Raw genomic sequence first — 22,739 nt, forward strand, 5'->3', positions numbered from 1 at the left:
GCGGGGGTCAGGTAAAGGTGTGGTAAAGGCTTCCCCGGATCGAGCTGGGGAATTTACCCGGCTCCCTTTACATCTCCTCGGCGTCTTTGCCCGGGGTGGGGGGTGGTGAAGACCTCTGGGTGGTGAGACGGTTTTGCTGGGGAAAAAGCTGTCAGCGCTTAAGTACCCGCTGCTGGCTCTGGGGTGAGGTTTGGGGCTGAAGGATGGAGAGGAGCTGTGGGGTGCCCCCCTTCCCTGGTGCGCTTGGCACCGGGCGGCTCTGTCGGGCGCGCTCAGCCTGAGAACAGGCAGGGCAGCTTCGGCGGTGGGAGCAGAGGGCATTCCTCTGCCGCAGTGTCATGTATTGGGAAAGCCTCTCCAGCAGTACCGTGCATCAGGAATGTAAAGCACTGATACTTCTTTGTGATTAAGGGGAGCTTTTAATAGTAGAAAGGACATGGAGTGCCCTACATGCACTTCAGAGGTTTTAGTTGCTCATTCCTCAAATTATTCCATGTGGCACTGCTAAAAAAAATTCTGCATTCTGCCTTTAAAATAGTTATATTTGAGATTGAGATTGATCTGCCTACAAGTACTCAGTAATGCTCATCCCCCCCCCCCAGCTTTACAAAGGATATTAAAACTATTATATTTGGGGATGCAGACCATAACAAATGGTCTAACAATTCCACTTTTTGAAGAACACGGTAATGATTTGTTTATATTATTGTATATAATCTGCATATGTGTTGAAAATACTTCTTCTTTTTCTTTTAAAAAAACATTGCTGTAAAGTTACTGTTTGTGACCTAGGGACCTGAAGAGGACCAGGAGTCTGAGTCGGAACTAACTGTGACACAACTGAAGGCACTGCGTAAGCAGCAGCAAGCAAAACTAGAAAAGACAATGTTGGGAGAAGACTCTGATGAAGAAGAGGAAAAAGAGGAGAGAAGAAGTGAGAAGAGTCAGAACAGTGATATGAGCTGCTCGTGGGGAATGGGTAAGTGATAATGCATAAATCAGCTGATACACCTTGGAAGGTCTTTAAGCCAGTTTTCAGTGAATATTAGGGCTGAAATTCCAGCCAGACACCCAGTGTCCCAATCCAGTAGAAGTTCTTGAGTATAAATTAATCTTTTTCCTTTTAAAAAGAAGGATGCTGTGACAAGGCAAGTGTATACCAGGTTATACCTGTGCTAGAGCTCCTTTTAAAAGGAAGAAGGTAATTTTCTTATGCCTATAAAAGGCCATGAAACTGAGAGTTTAGGTTAATGTTATATGGTTTGTTCCTGTGATGATGTCCACACTTTTGCCCCAGAGGTGAAATTGAATTGCTTGATACTTCTGTGCAGTATAGCTGTCTTTAAATTTAAATAGGAAGTCCACATCTTAAAGCTAGATAAATTGTAATCAACGAGCTTATCAGTAGAAAATGAGTTTGTTTTTTGAATGGAAATGTATAAGCACATAAACCTTGAAATCTTATAATGGAATAACTAATAGCAAAAAAAAGCAGTTGGTGGTTTTTTTATTGGATGCAGAAATAAAATTTAAGTTAAGGGAAATAATTTTAAGATGATGTAGCTGATACTTCTTTCAAACTAATGGAAGTTGAAATATACTGGTGTTCTCTTTCTTATGTTTCACCATATTTTTTTTTCACTTTGTTTGTCTTCTTCTAGGGGAGGATGCTGAGGAAGATGACGTTGAAGAAAACCCTATTGCTATTGATTTTCAGGATGTACAAGATGCCTTCTATATGAAAGATCCTAGAAAGGCCTTACAGGGCTTTTTTGACAGAGAAGGTACTTTTTTTTTTTAATTGCATCTAATGTTTTCTATTTAGCAAAGTGTGTTGTTTGCGCTCATGTTTTTGGAAATTAAGGTGTGGGACCTAAAATTTTCTATTACATTATGGGTAGGTTTTTTGTTTGGTCAGCTTTGAGGGCAGGAGGGTTGTTGGTGGTTTGGTGGTTTTGTTTGTTGTTTTTTTCGTGGGTTGTTTTTGTTTGGTTTTTGGGTTTTTTTATTAAAACTTAGCTCACCATTGTATATCTGAGACTTAGTTACCAATTCCTAAGCTGGTAGTTGCAGAGAGCACCTTGTATTCCTCTGAAGTGACACTCAAACCACACCTGCGCTTTGAAGCGATGCTGAAAAATGCAAACCCATCAAATTTCAGACTGTTCTGTTGGGAGGTGGCTATGATTGTGAGAATTGGAAAGTATAAAAAGACAAAAGGCAATAATGAATCAGTCTAAGATTTCAGTGGTTGTTAGTGAAACTTATAGATGACTCGTTTGCTAAAGTGAAAAATTAATCTTCAAGATAAACAATATTTGTGAATCCGGATTATAAACTATTGTTACTTCAATGTTGTTTTCTTTAATACATACAGAGGCAAGATTGTTTTTTCTTTGAACTACATATTCATGAAGAGGCCACTTAGAGACTTTTTTTTTTAATCTAAGAAAGCCTTGATTGTGAAAAACAGCCAAATGAGTATTATGCCAACTGAAGATTCTATGGCTTAAAACAAAAATAAAATAAAAAGAGAGGGAGAGAAGGCAAATTCAGTCCTTTGATATGTAGCAAGGGCATTTTATTTCTTGTTTAAATATGACATTCTCTGCTGTACAGGTTATTCCTGATTATTTCAATTTTGGTTACTACATTAACGTTCTGTCTTTTTCTCTCTAGGAGAAGAGTTAGAATACGAATATGATGATCGTGGGCACAATAGCTGGTTATGCAGGATCAAGTATGTATATCTCCATTCACTTTTGTACATAGAAGCTGACTTCATTGAAGTCACAAACCAAAGCTGAAGGAATAACTTGTCTTTGTCACACTTGGCAAGGACGCCAGCTGGAATTAGGCCTAAGCCCTGATACCAATACAGATGTTGAAGCATTAGTGTCTGCACTCCGTTCTGGTCTGGCAGCACTTGGTTTGTCTTAGAGATGCAAATCAGGAAAGCAAGAGTCTAGGTTCTCTCAGTTCCCCTTGTTTTGAGAAATAGATGAAATTGAAATATGAGAGAAGAAACTGAGACACATAATCTTTCAGTTGCTAATGGGAGAGAGAAAAAAAATCATTCGTTCTACTGTGTACCAAATTTCAGTTCTTTTATGATATAAGGCAGTTTTCGATGGGTTCCTGCAAGAGGCCACTGATGTCATTCTTTTGTAAGACAGTAGAAGGTGAGGTGGAGATTAAGTCAACAAAATAGGTCTCAAATGGACAGGTACAACATTGCAATGATTGTACTGTTTAAGAAACCTTTGCTTCACCAGGGAAAATATTTGTTACTGGTATTGCATGTGTGCAAGATACTGGAGCTTAAAATGATCTGGGGATTGACGTTTAACCTTTTAACTTCTACTAATTCTAATGGAATTAGTATAGGCAGAGTTATTGTTTGGACTAGTCATAGAAAAATTTACTTGCATGCTTTAGGAAATCCATGCTTGTGTTTTGATTGGCAGTGTATGAAATGAAAAGTGAAAATATTTAACCCACAAAAAAAGACTAGAGTGAAATGGAAAAAACAATGCTAACATGATAAATAAAATATGAGTAGCATCCATGAAAAGCTGTTTGTATCTGCACTGTTCTCTGATCCTTCAAACTGAACAGGTTGCCTGTGGATGATGCATCAGGGAAGCAGCTGGTGGCAGAGGTTCTCCATTCAGGAAAGAAGAAGGAAGCAATGATACAGTGCGCACTGGAAGCTTGCAGGCTACTCGATGCTCGAGGAGTATTGAGGCAAGAAGCAGGTGAATAACTAATCAAATGCTGTGATCACTCTTAAAGACCTAAATAAGGGATTTTGGATTGCTCTCTTGAATTTGTTTTATTGCTCAGTGGTAGGCAAATAATCTTGTTTCTTGCCTTCTCCCTTACCTTTCCCAGTATCCCGAAAAAGGAAATCAAAGAACTGGGAGGATGAGGATTTTTATGACAGTGATGATGACACCTTCCTTGATCGAACTGGTGCTGTAGAAAAGAAACGACTGAACAGAATGAAAAAAGCTGGTAAAATAGAAGAAAAACCAGAGACTTATGACTCCCTGGTAAGAAGAATTACTATGACATGCCAGCCTTATTCTCGCATGCATATATTATTACCAAGAAGGAAAATAAAAAATATTTCCTGATCTTTCTCTGTTAGCTTGAACTCCAGTATCATTTCAGGCCTTTAGCTCTCAGTTGAATAAAATAGTGGGGTTTTGATTTGTGGGCAATAGCTACAAATACTTGAAAATATTGTTTACTTTATTCTTGTGGAAGCATACCACCTTGCTTTTGCCTCTGTAGTATTGCCTTCTACTTTGTGGATAACAGCAGTGGGTGAATGAAAAATAGTTTTAAAATAGTAAACTTTTAAATAGTAAATAAGTAAATAAAATGGTAGGATATTTGAGTAACTCTTAAAGGGGCATTTTAAGAAGATAAGAAGATCTTCTAAGCATGTTGTTCTTTCATAGGTCACAAAGCTAAAGGAAGCTGAAAATGAGCTTTCTGAGATAACAGAGAAACTGAAGGCCTCAGGGAAAGGTAAGGCATGAAGTTTTTATGATTGTAGTGCTTTCGATGAAGAACAGTAAAGAGATTAAAATGTATCTTATGGATTTCTGTCTTAAGTGCTTTTGTTTAGTGTCCACTTTTCACAAAGGGGTTGGGAGATTCACAGGTCACTGCGTTAGCTGGAGAGGATACTTAACACTCTTACACCGAGTACATAAACTATTGGATTATGTAGTCACTTGCTATGAATGCAGCTTTTTCCAAAGCAACGTCTAAGTTAAGGTAAGGAGATAAGTGTACAAGCTCCTGGAATTTAAGAGGGTGAGCGTTATTACTGTTTATCTGCCCATATTAGTGAAACTGACCCAATTTGAGGAACTTTTTTCCACTCCTTCCAAAACCCTTTACAAGGGAAGAGCAAACAACTGACAGAAAAGACAGCATCTTTTATTTCACTTCTTTTATTGTAAATGCACCTTAAAAAGGAAAGGTGGGAAAACAGAAACGTGGAGTCACAGCAGTCGGCACTTAGCCCGTATGCTCAGTCAACTTGCTAGCTTATGAGGGTGCCATTTAACTTCTAGGATTATGCCTTTGCGTACGAAGGCAGAGCCTTTCCAAAGTGGTAGCTGTATCTGGTAGTGAGTTAGATTTAAAAGCATACTATACAAATAGCTGCATTTTGCTTTCTGTTACTGCTGATGTCCCATGGAATAAAAGGAAGGCATGAAGGAAATGTGTTTAGGCTGGTTCTTCATACAAAAACCTTTAACAAAGTTGGCATTAATAAAGGTTGAAATGTCACTTTGTCAGAAGAGTTTCTCTCCAAGAAACCTAGCAGCAATCTGACAGCTGGGCTCTCTTTTGTGCTTTATATGGGTATGTTTCTTTCTAGTAATTCAGCTCAACACCAAAACTCATTTGTGTCAATATTTTCATTGGTGATTGATCACGCCAGATCACTGTTCAGAAAACAGTACTGTTCCACCGAGCATTCTAACTGATGGGGCAGTTCAGTGGAATTTTTTTCAGCATGGTGGTACTGATAAGTAGCTAACGATTGACTAGCAGGAGAAGCTAATGCTTTATATTGTCTGAGACATGTAATTCCAAGATTTTGTATGTTATGATGCCTTTGTTTCTGCTGATACTGTTTCTCAACAAAATTGTTAAATCGTACTGTAGTAGAGGCTGGGAGAAGGAAGAGTCGGTTCATTTGTAGACTTCTACTAACAGCATATAATTCTGATATATGTTATCGTGGTTTGGTAAATTGTAACTAGTTACACAGCTAGTTTAGAGCCTTAGAAAAATTGCAGTCTCAGCACTTATTGCAATACAGAGTAATTCAGTATTGGATGGGAATATCCTAGAACTAGGCAGGCTAAAACATAGCAAAGATTGCATCATCAGTTACTCTGTCGGTGTGTGTGTGTTCTAGACACATGTGCTTTCTCAGGTTTCTTTGGATGCTTCAGGTGAATCACAGGTGTTGTGTACAAGTGTAAGCCAGGAACATGCGTATTGATCATAGGTGATTTTTACCACTGTCATGAGCTGTCTGGCAAAGCTGCTGCATTACATACAGTTCTGAAACCTTAACACACTGTTGCATGCTCTAAAGGATTATGTGTAGCCTAAGGGCAAAAGTGTAGAGACACAGAGTGAATGACAGGCTACATTGCAACACCTCTTACTAAGCACTTGGAGAAATTAAGTGGTTGTCTAAAAGATTGCAGTGGAAGTTCACAAATTGTTCTCTGGAGTTCTTCAGAACTAACTACTGGTGGATTGACTTGGTATCTCTCATTCACGGATGCAGCTGAATGAAAATCAAGTACATAGAACTCTTCAGTCTCATATTTGGTTGCCTGTTCAGAAGAAAATTATCAATAAGTTGATGGTGCAGCAAATAGCCTTATAGCTTTTTTCACTGGAATATAAAGTATAATAACCATGATTGATTCACCTCCTAGCAATGTCAAATTTGATTTCAATAGCGTAGAAAACTGCTGCAACAGATACCAAATGCAACAGTAAACCTGTATGCTGAACTACCTGATCTTAGGCACTGTTGGTAGAATCCGGCAGAGAATCCTATTTGCAAGAAGGGTAATCTGACTCTTTGAAGATCACTCAGTGACTGAAGCACTCTTACGCTGTTCTGTAGCTAAAGAAGTGAGCTGTGGAACTATACCTTTAATTGTTCTGAATTCTCTCTCTAGACACCAAAACGTATCTTTGAAATTTGATGTTTAAATCAAATGTTCGTTCTGCTCAGCTCCTGCCTGCTAGGAGTTTCAGACTGTTTGTTATCAATACCTTTTCATTGATGATTTTTGTCTCAGCTCGTACAAACAGTTAAGAGGAAAAAGTGTATTTCTATGTGAATTTCTTTTATGACATGTTTTGTCATCACTTATATTTGCGTGGAGATGGATGCTACAACAGTTTTCTTATCTTTAGGAGCCTTTTAATTCTGTATATCTTTGAAAGTTACTGTTGTGGCTTTCATATATTTGCAAATTGTAAACCATTTTGTTCTAGATAAGTAATACCCTTTTAAATTGAGACCATTTATAAACATGAGTCTTAGTAGACTTTTCTCTAAATATTTAAGTCATGTAAAACTGCTTGAATATGGACTCTTAATAAGTGATACTGTTTTATCTGTACACACTTAAAATTTCAAGTGCTACTTAATTAGCTCAAGCTGAACTGAAAATAACTCATTTGTCACATAGTTATTCTTGTGCGTATATACATAAATGCATATAACGCAGCAAATAAATACCGGATTTGCCACTTTTCGTATAATATTAAAAGGCAGAAGATTGTCTGTCAAAAGTCTTATTAAAATTCTAGCAACTACACTTTTCTGTGTTTGCCCCCAAGTTATTTTTGAACACAATCTAAAAACTTCTAAAGCATTGTTCAAGGAGTTTTCCTTTTTTTTTTTCGTTTGGGTTTTATTTTGAAATCCATGTGTTAGAATTCTGTGTTTAGTTTTCTTGGTCTGTAGTTTTTTCTCGAGTTTAACTTTAATTAGTCAAATACTCGTAGAATGATTAATATGTGAAATCAGGTGGAGTGGAAAGACTGTCATTACTCTCTTTCAATTACAGAGCAGTGTGTTCTTGTTAGAAAATGCAGTCAAAACAAAGGTAAATTTTGTGGGATTGGCTTAACATATGATACTATTCTTGATAGCACTCAGTCATCTGGGAGCAGGAGACAGCATCATGTGTTGATTCATTTCTAGCTTTGCAAATGTTATTACATAAACATTCCAGGAAAGCCAAAATGTCATTCCCCATGCAGTGGTGTGGGATTCTTTTGTAGCTGTGTTTATTTTAGTCTGCACTACAAAAAAAGAACCCTTAAGAACCCTATTTTAGGGACAGCAGATCTTGAAGTGAGATGAACAACCTAGAATAGAGACACTTACTTGTAAAGAAACATTCAAATTTAAGAAAGGTTTTGTTATGTAAGTGGATTAAGGTTTACTGTTGGGCTTTTGTTAGGAGAAATGTTTTCATCTTTTCAGGGCTAACAACCGCCATTACTTCACCATTCAACAGAAACTTGCTGATATGGTAGTTGTTCCTATATACTTTATTCTCTAAAGGTAGGATTTGATGAGTACAACCTGTAACAATATGTATCTTCCTTTTATCTTGCATAGCCCAATCCCAGCCAGCAGCTCAAGATTCCTTGGACGAATTCATGACCGAAATAAAATCAGGATGCACCTTAGACAGCGTGGCACGAAAGAAGCTTCACTTGCGGTCATTTGAACTGAAGAAAGAGCAGCAGAGACTGAAAGGGTTAATAAAGCTTGTCAAACCTGCAGAACTGCCTGAGCTGAAGCCCCAGTAAGTCTTGGCTAAAGTGTAAAATTATTCCTTTTACCGTTGTTATTGTCCATGGGCAGTTGTGCAAGCCCAGTAAGTAGACAACTTTCCAAACACCAAAGCAGGATGGCCTTCCAAATTACCTGGCTCATCTCTTTAAAAAGCCACCGTGCCTTTTGGCCCTTGCTGCATCTGTGGTGCAGGCAGATGCCCCAAAACAGTGGAGTAAGATAAGCCCGCACAGTGGGGATAAGGGGGGAGGGATTGGAAGCATGGTGTCAGCTTTGTTAATTTTTTTTTCCCAACCTGCATCCAAAAGGAACTGAAAAATTTTACAGTTATCATGTATAATGTGAAAACCACTTTCACTCTGTGAAATGTACCTGGAAGTCAAGTGTAGTGGCTGTTCAACTACTGCCTAGCAACGCTGCTGCAATTCAGGCAGGCCTGTGCTGGGCTCATCAGCTAGTGGCAGCTTGATTAGAGGTTTAATTAGGTTTAATTCATTTACTTAAATTGAGGTTTGGCTTCCGAGTGTGTTTATATATATATATATACATGTATATTATATCTTTATGTAAGTATGTGTGCGCAATTGAATTTTGAGAGAGTCTGTCTGATAGAGATTGTTTTCCTTACTTTTTTTTTTTTTTCTTGCTGTATGGCAAGTCTCTGAATCCTACAGTATGTATGTAGGACAGAGGAGTCATCTCCTGCAGCTTCTTCCTTGGGTGCTCCAAGTGAGAGAGAAATAAATAGATTTTTGTATACCTACTTCTAATTTGTGCTTTTTTTTGCATGTGTAAATGTAAGACGTTTGATACTTTGTACATTGTTTTCCTTTGTATCTGATTTTTCTTAGGAGCGGGAGTTACGGTCAGGAAGCAGAGAGCAAGCCTAAAAAGATTACCCTTCCTCTCTTTGGTGCAATGAAGGGGGGGAGCAAATTCAAGCTGAAAACTGGAAGCCTAGGGGTAAGTTGGACTTGAAAGTACTGTGAGTCAGAGGCTATTTCTCAAACACCTTGTGGAGGCTGTAGGTGGCAACCATGTCTTCTCCCATGTGTGGAAACAGCGCAGAGGCACAAGCGTGCAGCAGTGGAAGGTGCACAAGACAGCAGGCAGTGGCTGTTGCCCAGTTTGCTGTCAGCAGTTGCCGTTTTGCTACCTTGTACAGTCTCCAGTGGTGTCCTCGGGCACAGCTGTGGTCCAGAGGATCAAGTGGAGGCAGTCTGCGGACATCAGGCTGAACCACTGCTACACTTCAGCAACTGGTTCTCTACTTTCTTTTCTTTTCCTTGATCTTTTAGCTAAGAACATATCCAAGATTGATTCATTTTCCAGTGTTCCTCTTCTGAAAAGACTGCAATTCTTGTCTATGGACTGGACGTATTTTTTCATCTTCCATCCCTACTAATAACTTTTTCCTTAAAATCTAACTATTCTTCATCCTGAGAGTGTTTCCCTACCAGCTGGCTCTATGACAGCAATATGTGTTCTTTCTCCTGTAATGTTTATCTGTGACGTCTACCTCCATATTATCTTAGCACTGATGCACAAGTCTTTCTCCCACAGAAGCTGCCTGTTAAGCGTCCAGACATCCCTGAAAGCTTGTTAAAAATGAAAGATGATGGACCAGAGGAGGAGGAAGAGGAAGAAGAGGAAGAAATGGAGGAGGAGCAAGAAGTAGGTGCAATAAGCAGCAGAGCGTCAAACCTGGAGATGAAAATGACAACAGAGGAAGAAACAGGAAAAGAAATTAATGCTGCTGATGATTCTCCTTGCGATAACAAGAATCTAGAATCCCTTCAGGATGGTAAACTATTGGATTTGATTTTTCCAGTAATGAAGCTGAGTCTGTTACGGCTGAATTTTTCAGAGCTCTGTAAATCTCCTGAGGCTTGAGTCACAGGTTCTTCAGCAGATTTCTTTTCTGTAGATTTTTGCCATGAGTAGTGAGTCTGTGTGCCAACAGATAAGTTTCACATGGTTCTGGTTGAAATTCTGCTTGGCTGTCAGTTTTTTGAGCTTTTGGTAAAAATGTCCTGGACTCAGGAAAGGTCCTATTTTGATAAGCCCTGCTTTCATTCAATTGAGTGTCCACATGATAAAAAATGCAGCGTGTTGTTGGCAGGGAGAGTGACTTAGTAAGACAACAAATGTCTGTATAAAGCTTCAGATCAGTTTGTAAGGAGGGAAAATAATTTTAGAAGTGGTAATGGAGGGGTATCTTCCTTGTATCTGTGTGTTCTATCTTGAATCATAGAATAGTTTGGGTTGGAAGGATCTACCCTTTTCTATATCAACTGGATGCATTTGAAAATTCAGTAATGACTTTTCTTCGTAAATTATGTGTTTGACAGAAACCTAATTTTAACATCTTGTCTTTGTGCTGGAGAGGTTGCTCTTGAAAAGTATGTTTTAACTGGTCACAAGTCTTTCTTTAGTATTGTAATGTGATGGACTTGGTGGATGAAATAGTTTGGAGGACTTTTAAGAGGTGCTACCTGAGACAAATGTAGCTAAGAGTTCCCTTTTGTACTTTGTCTCAAGGATGGTCACACTCTACTCATCACAGTTACTGCAAAATGCTCACCTAACGCACTCTTTTTTTTTTTTTTTTCTTTTTTTTTCCTGCTTCTTCTCTCTCTTTTCAGGGGTTCATTTTCTGCCTGAGCCAAAGATACTACGGAATAAATCTCAATTGGGACCCTCACAAGAGAAATCTCAAGGTGAGCAGTACAATTTATACTCTATCGTACAGTAGCATGTGGGTTTAGAAACTGTCTAAAGGAGCTAATCGTGTCTTTTGTCAGGAGGAAAATAAGCCTAATCTAGAGCCTAAGGTAAGAATCTAGAATTCAAATAAAGGATTGTGTTTTGCTTGAGAAGTGGTAAGTGTATGGTGAAGACAGGTCATGTCAACTGTATTTCAGTTCTCCTTGCTTTTCATAGTCATTAACTGCTTTGGGATCCTTTGTCTTAAAAAAAAAAAATAACATGAGAAGAGAAGAAAAAAAATAATTTAGGAGCGTAAATATAATGCTTTTCCCCCCCATATCTTCTTGCAGTAGCTCTTGACACTACAGAAGGACAGAACTTTCCTTTTATAAAGTGACAAATACTACATAACATTAGCTAATAGTCTGCTAATGACCCAGATAACCCCTGTACGTGGACACAAAAAAAATTATCATGTCCTCAAATTGAAGACTGTGTTTGCTCTACTGAATATTTGGAAGAGATCTGTATAAATTTTCTATTTTTTCATAACTCAGACTCTTAAGAATATGTCATCCTGTCCTCATCATCTTGTTCATAGACTTAATCCACAAGAGTCTCAATATTTCACAGATAAGGTAGCAGAAAAAACAGGCATACTTCTATCTTTGTCTTCCTCTTGCCTATGTTAATCGAAATTACTTTTTTTAAAAAATTAAAGTATGTTGGTCCTGTGCATTTCCTTCCAAATCAGTCACTGCAGTGATTACAGATAGGTAATATCTTTTTAGAAAATAAACATCTGGCATTAACTAAAACTGTGTTACAGAATCCCAAATATAGGACCTTATTAAACTGCATTCATTTAGCTGGCCGATAGTGTTTGAAACATAAGTTAATATATGAAAGGAACCTGAAGAGACATCTGAGAAAGTTAAGAAAATGAATAGCGCAAGTAAGGTCAGTTATGATACCATGACTCGTGTAGCTCAAGAGATTCAAGGAATCATTTGGTAGTCTCTTTATTAGTGAAATGGTAGCAATTTGATTGAGTTCATATGACTTGGTGACAGTAGTGCTTTTCTGCTGACCGAGTAGAATCTCTGCCATTGGACACAGATTTCGGAGTCTTCAATGAGAAGGTAAAGCACAGCATTTCAAGCATGCTAGAGGCTCTCAATTCAATCACAAATTTATTTTTTCATCTTTTCACTTGGCTGTTAGCCTCTGCTAATTTCTGCTTCTCCTGTATCACAGGTGTTGTAGAACATAGGTTCCCTCTGGGCTTTAGAAATGGCATTGCAAAACTTCCTTAGGGAGTAGCTTGGGAAGTGTGTATTGGCTGACACGGAACATGCTGGACTAAAATTGCAGCTGGTCTGTATTACCATTATCAAATCTTATCCTTCCCTGTAGGTGTGGAAAGAGAGAAGTCTAAGAGATCTAAGAGTCTTTTGCAACCCAATTTTTACTAAATTTGAGTAGATGTACCAGAGAATGTTCCTCTTGTGCATAAGATTTGCATTAAAATGTAAAATACATAAGTCTTGGCCATTTTGGGACACAGGCAATTGTTGCCTTCCTGGAGCTGGTAGGGAACTTCTGTGACAGCATGCTCTTAGCCTAACGATTGTGTGGCTCTTCCCTTTAGAGTGCCCCCCACCCTCCTGCTGACTGCCATCAAAGAAGGTTACTGTGCTTGGTGGACCATGAGTTCTGACCATTATGATGATTGCGTTGTGGTGGCCATCTAATTTTAGTTCTGCACCACTTACTTAAAGAAATTTAGCTCCCTGCACAGCCTGTGTGTGCTAGCTGCCACCTTGTTAGTCCTGGCAAAGGACCCAAGGATTGGGTAGGCACAGCCTTCAGAATTCTCTTTTGTTGCTAGCCTATAAAGCATGTTGATAAAGAAAGCAAGAGTAAATTCATACTGTTAAAGACCAAGTTACACCATTTACCATAGGAATATGGCAGAAAAGGCAGCTTCTCATGCTGAGACAGTCAAGTCTGCACCTCTCATCAACACTCTAACACTGAGCATTCTCCAAGTACCAGATGGCTTAGCTGTATTCTCTCTCCCATCACAAATCACTTTTTCCATATGCTGTCTCTGCCTTTGGGCTCAGATCTTGCATGGAAAATATCAAACAGAAGTCACATTTGGGGTTTTTTTCCTCTTTTAATATTTAAGGAGTAACTTTGAATCATGTAAAACTGGAAAAACAATTTTAAAGTGACTGTTCACAAGCCATATTTAAAAACTGTTCAGCTCTGTAGTCTAATGTTTTGGAAAACATTATTCTTCCAAAAGAACTGTTTTAGAGCTTAAGCTGAAGAAGGAAAGTTTTTGAGGGAATGAAAAATTGCTTCAGCTGCATAACTTATGACTGTGTCATGATACTACAGAGTAATGCAAATCAGTGCTGAGTAACTTGGCTACATTTTGAGTTCTTAAGTCTTGCACTCTACAGTTGTATGATTTTTTTTTTTTTTTGAGAGCTACCGGCAGTTGTTCAAAACAAAAGTTGTTGAAAAAATGATGCTGATGTGGCAAAACTTAAAAATCCAGGAACAAAAAGACATCGATGCATCAACATTTGAATTGCGAGTGATATGTTTCAGTTTGCTTTAAACATTTCAGTGATGCCAGTGAGACATGAAAAAATTGGGTTTTCTTTTCTTTTGAAAAACTGTTACGCTTAAATAACAGCTGAACTTCTATATACTCCAGTTTGAAAGTCACCTTAAACGTGAAGTTTTCAGTGGGATTGCATGTTGAAATCAGTAAAGCACTTCTTGAAAATCCTACTCTAAAGCGTTTCCCTGCATAAAGAAATTCTGTGTCAAATGACACTACCAAACATTAGGATGATGAGACTAAACTGTCCAGATGTGGACAGTTGGCAGTGGTCCTCTTTTGATGGAGAGATTGGACTGGATGACCTTCAGAGGTCCCATCTAACCAGAGTTTCTATTTTTCCTGTGACTATACTGGGAATAAACTGGATCTATTTGAGGGTTTGATATTTCTTCTTTCCTCGGTATTATTGATTTCATCCCTGACTCATGTAGAAATAGACCTCAGCTTTCAGTATTTGTCTCTGAATTAATGAGAAATTTAGAGGCTGCGACACATTGCTGGAGGGGTGCAGCACCTTAAAAATCTTTTCTCCTTTTGCAGGTCCAACAACCTTTTTTTTCCTCGCAGTACCCAGATGATGACCCAGACTACTGCATATGGGTTCCTCCTGCAGGTATCAACAATCTCCTCCTTACCATTTTTAGTCTTATAACTCAAGAATCTACCTAATAAGTAGTCAGGGTGTCCTTGTAACTTCCTGAGAAAAAAGAAATCTGGGAATACTTTACCCAGAACCTGATGTTTTCTGGCACGTTATGCCCCATATTTGTTGTATCGCCATAGAAGTCTTGCAGTGAAATGCAGACCGTATCTGTAGCAGCCTCATCTCAATGGACAGATACATCTGAAGTTTGTTTTTCAGTTTTGTAATAGCTGAGAGAGCTAACTCCATTCACGCGCAGTGATATGATCTAGTTGAAAGACAAGCTTAAACCTTCACTAGGGATAAATGCTCCAGCACCATTAGTATTCTCAGTTTTCATAGAAGTCTGTGAAATCTGAAAATCTTCACTGCAGATCTTTGCAAAAAACCATTGGAATACAAACATTGGGTCATGTGTTTTGGAGAGAAGTCTTGATAACGCATTGGTGAAGGCACTGAATAATTGATTCATGCATCCAACATATGTTAAAGTTGAACAAATTTTCTACTTTAGTTCCAGAGTGTGTTTAGCTAAGTGAGGTTATTCTTAAACAGTGTAACGAATTTTAAGTTTTTCTAAAATGGGACATTCATTTTCATGCATTGAGGTTTTCATAGTAAGATCAAAGCTTAGCTTTCATTTGGTAGATTCATTACTATAATTTTTATAAGACTGTTGCAGGCTTGTAGTATAGATAGGCTCCAAAGGGAATAAGAAAAATGAGAATAAATTTCACTGAAGAAAACTATAATGTGGTGGATCATCCTTCAATGAAAAGGCTGCACTTCTCTGATATATGAATCCATTGGAACAAAATACCTGATTCGGTAACTCGGAGGTCTGATCTGGGATAGCCAAGTGAGCTGTGTCCATAAGAGGGAGCTCCTTTTTCTGTCTTTGTCTGCTAATAATCAGACATATCTTTTGTCTAAGCTGGCATAATGAGGACACCGGGGCCGGGAGGAAGAGGGGGGGAAAAAAACCCAAAACCAGCAGTGTATGATATAATCTTGATACTATGAGTAAGGTTAAGAGGAATTGTAAGTATAAATCAAAAGACTACTTGAATTGTAATAGCCAGTCTGACTCTTTGTGCTTGTCTGACTAGTGCTGCCTAGAGACTATTTCATACTTGGATACAAATTTATCTTGGATGACGGGGTAAAAATAATAATGCAGCTCTTCCTCTTTGTCCATTAGGTCAAAGCGGTGATGGCAAGACTCATCTCAATGAAAAATATGGCTATTAAGCTTCAAGTGCCCCAGAGTACATCCGAGGTTTGAAGAACTGCTTAAACTTTGTTTGGACTTTTCAACCACACCTTAAGTAAGGGATAAGAGAGTTGGGTTTTCAGAAGCTGTTCCCAGTTCAAGGGCATCAGCAGCCACTCCGGCTGTTAGCTCTCCCTGTCTGTCCTCTGTCTTCCAGATACTTTTTTAAAAGTAAAAGCCCACACCTTCTTCTGTCTCTTCTTCACCTTTCAGCATTGTCCTTTTTATTTGGCTTAAAACAGTAAGCTCATTTTTCCTTTTGTAAATAAAAATATACAAAAAAAGTATATAAAAAATACGCCTCTGTATACTTAAAGGCTTGATAAAATTTATTCATGTTGGTTTTATGCAATTAAAATGAGAAACCCTCCTGGTTTTCTTCTGTGACTGCTGTTTGAAGACTTTGTCAAGGTAAACACAACCTAAAACTTGAGGCTTGTGGGGTTTTTTTTCTTTCCTATGGGAAAAAAAAACCCTTCTGTTTTGAAAACAAAACTGTTTTTACTCGTCCTTCATGCAGTTGCTGGAACACTTGGTATGGAGTGGACTGGAAATGGTGAACGTACAGTGTTATAACGGTGTAGAAACACTAAAGAGCTGAACAGGCTGGCACTGCTTGTTGTGAATCAGAGGGCAACAAGAAACGATGGAAGAATATCCTGGGAAAAGTTGTAATGAAGCCTCTACTCCTGCCACAACACAAGAGCAAAGCACCATCTTAATGCAATCTGAGGCATGCCAGCTCTTTAACTTCCTATATGCATTTATGTAGTGTATATGTGCTATATATACACTAAAAAAAATCTATAATTTAAATATACACACATAATACTATGGGTATAAATTGGATAAATGTTCTTTAATAGGAGGTAATGAGATTACTTCCACTACCTAAGGGGGCCTACAGAAAAGGTGGAGAGGGACTCTATCAGGGAGTGTAGCAATAGGATGAGGGATAACAGTTTTAGACTGAAAGAGGGTAGATTTAGATTAGATACCAGGAAGAAATTCTTTACTGTGAGGCTGGTGAGACATTGGAACAGGTTTCCTACAGAAGTTGTAGGTGCCCCATCCCTGGAGGTGTTCAAGGCCAGGTTGGATGGGGCTTTGAGCAACCTGGCCTTCTAGTGGGAGGTGTCCCTGCCCATGGCAGGGGTTGGAACTAGATGATCTTTAATGTCCCTTCCAACCTAAACCATTCTATGAGTAATGGAAGTTTAAATGTGAATGGAAGTAATCAAACAAAAGCAAAGGGCAGGTTCATGGGTCGCTGTCCAAGGCTGGGGCTCAGCCCCTGTTTGGGGGCTGGGGGTAGGTAAAGAGAGTAGGGGGCTGTGAGCAAGCTGCAGTGTGCCCCAGGGCTCTATCCCCTCCAAGAAGGCCACAAAGGGGCTGCCAGGGCTCTGTGGGCACTACCAGGCCTGCCCATCCCTGGCCCAGCAGCCCTGGGCTCTCGGAGAAAAATGGACCTTTTCTGTTTGTCGCACTTAAGAGTCAAGCCTTTAACTTTTAATCAGTGCTTTCCTCCAAACTGCAAGTAGTGGTAGGATTTAGGACCAGAAAGACCCTAACTCAGTAATGTGGTTATCACTCATCAGCTCCCCTAAGTAGTCACTGACTGGGGGGATCCTGTCGCCTGAGTGACTCGCAGTTGTCCCAGTGCCTGTGTTGTGGTAAAGGCAAGGGTCATGCTGGACACCCAAGGGATGGTGAAACTCTGGGCACAAGTGTACAGTGGCAAGGAAAGCTGTAGAAATGCTACTGTTGCACTCCAAGGTCACACATCCTTTGGCGTGCTTCCACTGGGCAGTGGCTGCATCCTTATGGATAAATCACAGTAGAGAGCATCAGAAGCTGGGGAGGAGGGATAACCATACAACCCCTCTGCTTCTTGCAATGGTCATGTTAGAGCAATGGAGCTCACTCCAATTTTACCCCACAGAGAATGTAAAGCAGTTTGGCCGCTTGGTGTTCTGTAGCATTTTACTTAATATGCTCAAGCTGCAAAAGAGCATCTTTTTTCTGCCTGTAGTCTTCAACATATTTAGCGCTTTATTTTTTTTTTGTCAGCATCTGCACACTAGGCTGGACAGCCTGAAGCGTCCTGCTTCTGGCAGAGGTGTAGCTTAACATCATCCAAGGAAAGGCTGTTGCCCCTCCATTCAAAATGCCAGACCTCATAGGTTTCACCAGTAGCCCTTCTCCAGAACTGTGTTCAGTTCCAGGGTGCACCAGGCATCTGCAAGGGACTTCTGTTTATTGCATTGCACGCAGGGGGCCTGGCAGGTTTCAGACAAAGTGCAACACAAGCAAAGCGATAGTTTCCCATTTGTGCTTGTGGGAAGCACAGGGAAAAAGAGCCCATGAGGTACACATACCTGTACTTGGACCATCCTAAATTAGATGGTCAGTGTGTCAAAATTCTCAAAAAAAGGACTTCTGGGTTCCCAAGAGAGTATTTTTTTAATTTTGCTGATGAAAGGATAGGGCCTACCAAAATCATACTGATGTATCTTTTCATCAGGGGATACTTCGTAGTACAGACACATGGTATTTGTCCTGCTGCCAAAATGCACATCTCTGGGGATCGGGGACTGGGCAGTCTGGTCCTGGCTAAGACCATGAGCTCACCATCTGTTTCTTTTCATAGTGGCTCACTTGTGCTCCTATACAGATCTGATATTAAAATCTGCTTTCTTTAGGTGGTCCATCTTTTGTTGCATTGTGTAATATGAATACCCAAAGGTCATCCCTACTGGATGATTCCAGTCATTTTGATGGTAGCATTCAATACAACCGTGGAAAAAGCACGCATTATATTTGAAAGCTGTTGGCATCCCATCAATGATCACTTAGTCATCCTAGAAGTAAGCTCCCACTTGATACTCACCGCCACGTAACACAGGACACATTTGAATATTTTTCTTTTTGGTCAGCTATATATGTCATTGGTCAAATATCTCTTTTTCCTTCGATGATAACCATAAATGAGTATGGAGACATGCAAGTAGAGGCCACCATATTATACAGACAGGGATCTACACAGTGATAAACCTTCACTGTTTCGTCACTCACTTTCTCATACACTGTGTGACAGGCCATCACCATAAACTTACTTCTGTATGATCTGCGGGCCTCCCTCAAAATTTGTACATCTTGCTGGCAATAGTAACTCACTTCTTAATGCAAATCAAAGATCTCCCGAGGGTCTGTGTACATGTCAAGAATTGTGGGGTTTTTTTCCTTAAGCACTGCGCTGTGCACCCTATCTTAATCCTGTGTGGAAGAGGGCCTACATAAATTTGATTTTCAGTGGCTTTGAAAAAATGAAGGAAATAACTTTTGCAGACCTTGATACCCAACACTTAGGGAAGACTGCTTAGTTTCATGCGTAAAAAATTTAAAGAGTCTATGCAAATGAAAACTAGTTGCATATAAGTTTAGTACCCTGTGTGATTAATTACACACCCATTTTTCTTTCAGAAGCTGGCTGACAACTGAGCAGCCATCGTAGCCTTTGGCAGTGAAGTGTAGCCCTGAAACTTTGTGTCATTAAGCAGCTGAGTAAAGTCCACATGTCCCCTTTAAGCTCCCATTATCCTTCAGTTTTTCTTTCCGCTGCTTTGTCATCCCACGGGGCATCTGGCACTAACTCCACGTGCCCAGTTTTCTCCACACGTCCCATCTTGTAGAGAAGAGAGCCCCACATCCAGGGTTTTGATCACGAGCATGCAGTGCTGCTGCTGGCTTATGTTACAGGTCTGTTCATGGCACAGACCGCGCTTCCAGCCTCTGCATTTGAGATGCTTTTCCACGTAGCTCTTGCACTTTTTCACGTAAAATCAGAGCCAAACAATCTGGGTTCCCCAGGCCCATGCAGCAGCCTGCAGCTGGGGCACCTTCTTCTCACGGCGGCGTTAAGTACACAGCAAAGCAGAGCCGGCGATAATCTTTACAGCTATGGGTGTGATTATAGCGTGTATGGCAAAGCTCACAGAGGTTTCTCACCCCAAATACCTTTCCTGACCTCCCCAACGCCATAATGATGTTCGCTGTGTCAGCAGAGGAGAGGGGTCTTGGGATACCTAGGACTGTTGCCTACGAATTCCCCAGCACTTTTTTTTTTTGTCCTCCCAGTTAGGAGGACAATGAGTTCTTAACATGCAGCAGATCCTTGAACAAGGGAGTTCCGCTCAGCACAACCTTCCTGTGCGCAAAGCACTCTGGTTTTTCACGGAGCTCTTGTGCTCTGCTCAGCTGTTCTGCATCAGTCAGAGCCCTCGCTGCTGTCTCCAGCAAAACAGAAAACACCGTCACTGGTGGGTTTTAGCTCAATCATACAGCACCTCTTGTTGTCTGTAACATTAGAACAGGGATAGGCTGCATACCCTGCTCCAAACAGCTTTTACCCTAGTGGGGTGGAAAGTCTGATCACATCTCAGCTGTCTCTGATTTCATACAAGTGTACTGACCCACTCTGAAACTTTTTTCTGAATTCATAGTGCTTAAACGCACAGTGGAGGACTCTAGTTGAAGGTGTGCATGCAGACAGCTTTGAGACAGAGCTGAGCAAATATCACCAGGATCGAACATCTGGCATAACTCACCAGAAACTTCCTCTACAACCCAAACAAGCGCTTGGTGAGCTTCATGCAGCAATACCTCATGCAAATTAACAAACCTGTGCTTTTCTGCACACTGCCTAGCCCTGAACCTTGGGATGGGCCTTTCCCTCTGCCACGTGTGCTCTGTGGAAGCCACGGGTTGCGCTGACGTCCTCTCCACACCACCACCCCCCCGCCTTACATTTGAGGGTAGGGGTAAAGACAGACCTTCAAATGCATACCCTGGGGACTTGGGAGGGCAGCTGCTTCTGCCATAAGTGGTCTAACAGGACAATCTTGACTGCGTGCTGGGTTTTCTGCCTCTTCTTTGCTGCATTGACTAATGGATAAGAAAACATACAGAAAAGGCTGCATCTCAGGCATAGCTGTAAGGTCCCCCACCACCATGGGCAAATGGACCTCATCCCACCACCCGCCATTCCCTGCGTGACACCTCCACATCAGCCAGCTCTTCTGGTTTGCAAGGTCTTGTTTTTTTCCAGATGCCCCTGAGGCCTGATGATTTTGACCCGGCACTGTTGCATTTTCTCTCCATTTCTTTCAAAACCACAGAATAGAGCAAATAACCTCCAGGTGGAGCTCATGATGCACAGACCTCACTGTACCTTAGGTCTCCTCCGACCCACAAAGAGAGAATCATAGCTGTATATCTGGGTATGGTCCCCTGAAGAATGCTTCCTCTTGCTTATCTAAGGAAAACTGAATCTACCTGTAACGTTCCACTTTATGGAATGGAAAGGAGCATTCGTAAGGTCCTTGAAAGCATTCAAAGGAGTGTAACACCTACTTGGTTTACTGGGTTTACAGCACTGTAAAAAGCTGCAGGACGCAGAGCGATGTCATTAACAAGTAGACCATCCTGTAGCCCGCTCACAGGCATTGCTCCAGCATTCAAGAAGTGATTGTTTAAAGCTGCTATTTCCTGCACAGAGCACACGATTAGTCGGTATTTTCTTTGCAACATGTGTTTACTTCATTATCATACTTACTTTCCACTGCCACAAAACTTCCAGTTCTGTATTCACCTATTAAATACTCTGAAATTTATGGGGCATCAATGCCCTAAGGCCTGTGATCACCTAATATTTGGGCAGCTGGCTGCAAGATATTTTGGTTCGCAGTTGTATGCATAAAGCAATATATATTTTGATGCCTGTATAGCAACACATTCTGCTGTTCTGGGGCACAGAGTTATACATACGTACTCAGCTATAGCTGTAGACATGATATGGAGGGTTTTTTAGGTTTATTTTTTACATTCTGAAAATGAAGTGCTGTCTTAGGAGCACTTAGTTTCATTTTCAAAGTGAATGTGAGGTAAGATGTGAAAAACATTCTTTAAGTTAAAGGAAAGGTCTATATATCAGCCTGATTTGCTTAATTATGCTTGTAAATTGTGGAAGTGTTTTGTTGATTGTGCAGCTGTGTGGATGTATATGCAGGTGTACGCACACTTTCAACCATGAATATATTGCTTTGTTTCTCTGCCTGTTAAACTCAAGTTTATGCTTTTGCTGGATGCAGTCTGCTGAAACTGCAGTCTTGGGGCATTTCAAGCGACTCGCCTGTTTATGCTGAGTACCTGCTTCAAATCCAGTTTCTTGCAACACCTAGAAATGAGATATGCAAGCTAAGAATAGCATATGATATGAATCCACCTGCAGGTGACTGCTCAAGGGAAGTCTAATTGAGATTAGGCTCCTGGAACAGCAGATCAAACCTCACCTGTGCTGGCCCAAGCCATGAGAGCGCTTGGGCACATCGCAGAAGGCTCACCAGTTCCCCCAGATTTGAGGCAAAGGCACCGAGCCTCCCTTTTTGTTGGGATCATGTTTATACCCCTGTATATAAGGATATAGTTGCTGAAGTCTTGACCATATGGCCAGTGTGCAATGTGTGCAGTGCTTTGGTTTGCATGCAACACATGGACTCTGACAAAAATTGATGTTCGTGTGAACTGAAAAAATCTTCATACGTCAGGAAATTTTTAAGAGCTGGCATATGTAATGCAAGCGGAGAAGAGTCTGCTCCAAAAGGGCAGTTCCAAAAGGGAAAGATGTACCCAGCAGCTTCTTACACTATCTTCTGTTTGGCAATCAATTATTTTCTTTTCATGCAGAAGCCAGGGACTAGCAGTCACCTTTTGAAGCTGTCCCTTGACAATAGCTTTCCCTGATCTAATTTGATCTCATATCTTTTCTCCCACCAGACTTGGTTGGGTCTGTTTTGCTGCTGCCGGCACTCCTCTGTTCTGCCATTGCTTCTCCTCTATGTTGAGTCCAGTTCAAGCTTCGTTCCCCATGGGGCAGAACAACGTAATGCTGAGCATCTTCCTTTTTTCACCTTCATCCTCAAGCCCACCTCCACCTTACTCATACCTCAAAACATCCCCTTCATACTTTTGTCCCACTCCTGAGTTGCATAAGTGGATTTTCTGGGAGTTGAACTTAACCAGAAACCAACCTGAACCA

The 22,739-nt window shown here is 40.4% G+C and overlaps 1 protein-coding gene across 1 annotated transcript in view; it reads left to right on the top strand.

Annotated features, from left to right (window-relative positions):
• Window positions 1-15,621, top strand: part of SLC4A1AP (solute carrier family 4 (anion exchanger), member 1, adaptor protein) — a 16,905-nt gene extending 1,284 nt beyond the window's left edge. The window contains 12 exon segments of the mRNA XM_009880467.1: window positions 775-979; window positions 1,662-1,784; window positions 2,680-2,740; window positions 3,619-3,758; window positions 3,895-4,055; window positions 4,470-4,539; window positions 8,195-8,384; window positions 9,229-9,337; window positions 9,938-10,204; window positions 11,020-11,094; window positions 14,268-14,340; window positions 15,572-15,621. Coding sequence (XP_009878769.1) covers window positions 775-979; window positions 1,662-1,784; window positions 2,680-2,740; window positions 3,619-3,758; window positions 3,895-4,055; window positions 4,470-4,539; window positions 8,195-8,384; window positions 9,229-9,337; window positions 9,938-10,204; window positions 11,020-11,094; window positions 14,268-14,340; window positions 15,572-15,621 — 1,524 coding nt within the window.
• Window positions 15,622-22,739: the final 7,118 nt, after the last annotated feature.

The sequence above is a fragment of the Charadrius vociferus genome, unplaced genomic scaffold (genome assembly GCF_000708025.1).
Source record: "Charadrius vociferus isolate BGI_N301 unplaced genomic scaffold, ASM70802v2 scaffold62, whole genome shotgun sequence".
Taxonomy (NCBI): Eukaryota; Metazoa; Chordata; class Aves; order Charadriiformes; family Charadriidae; genus Charadrius; species Charadrius vociferus.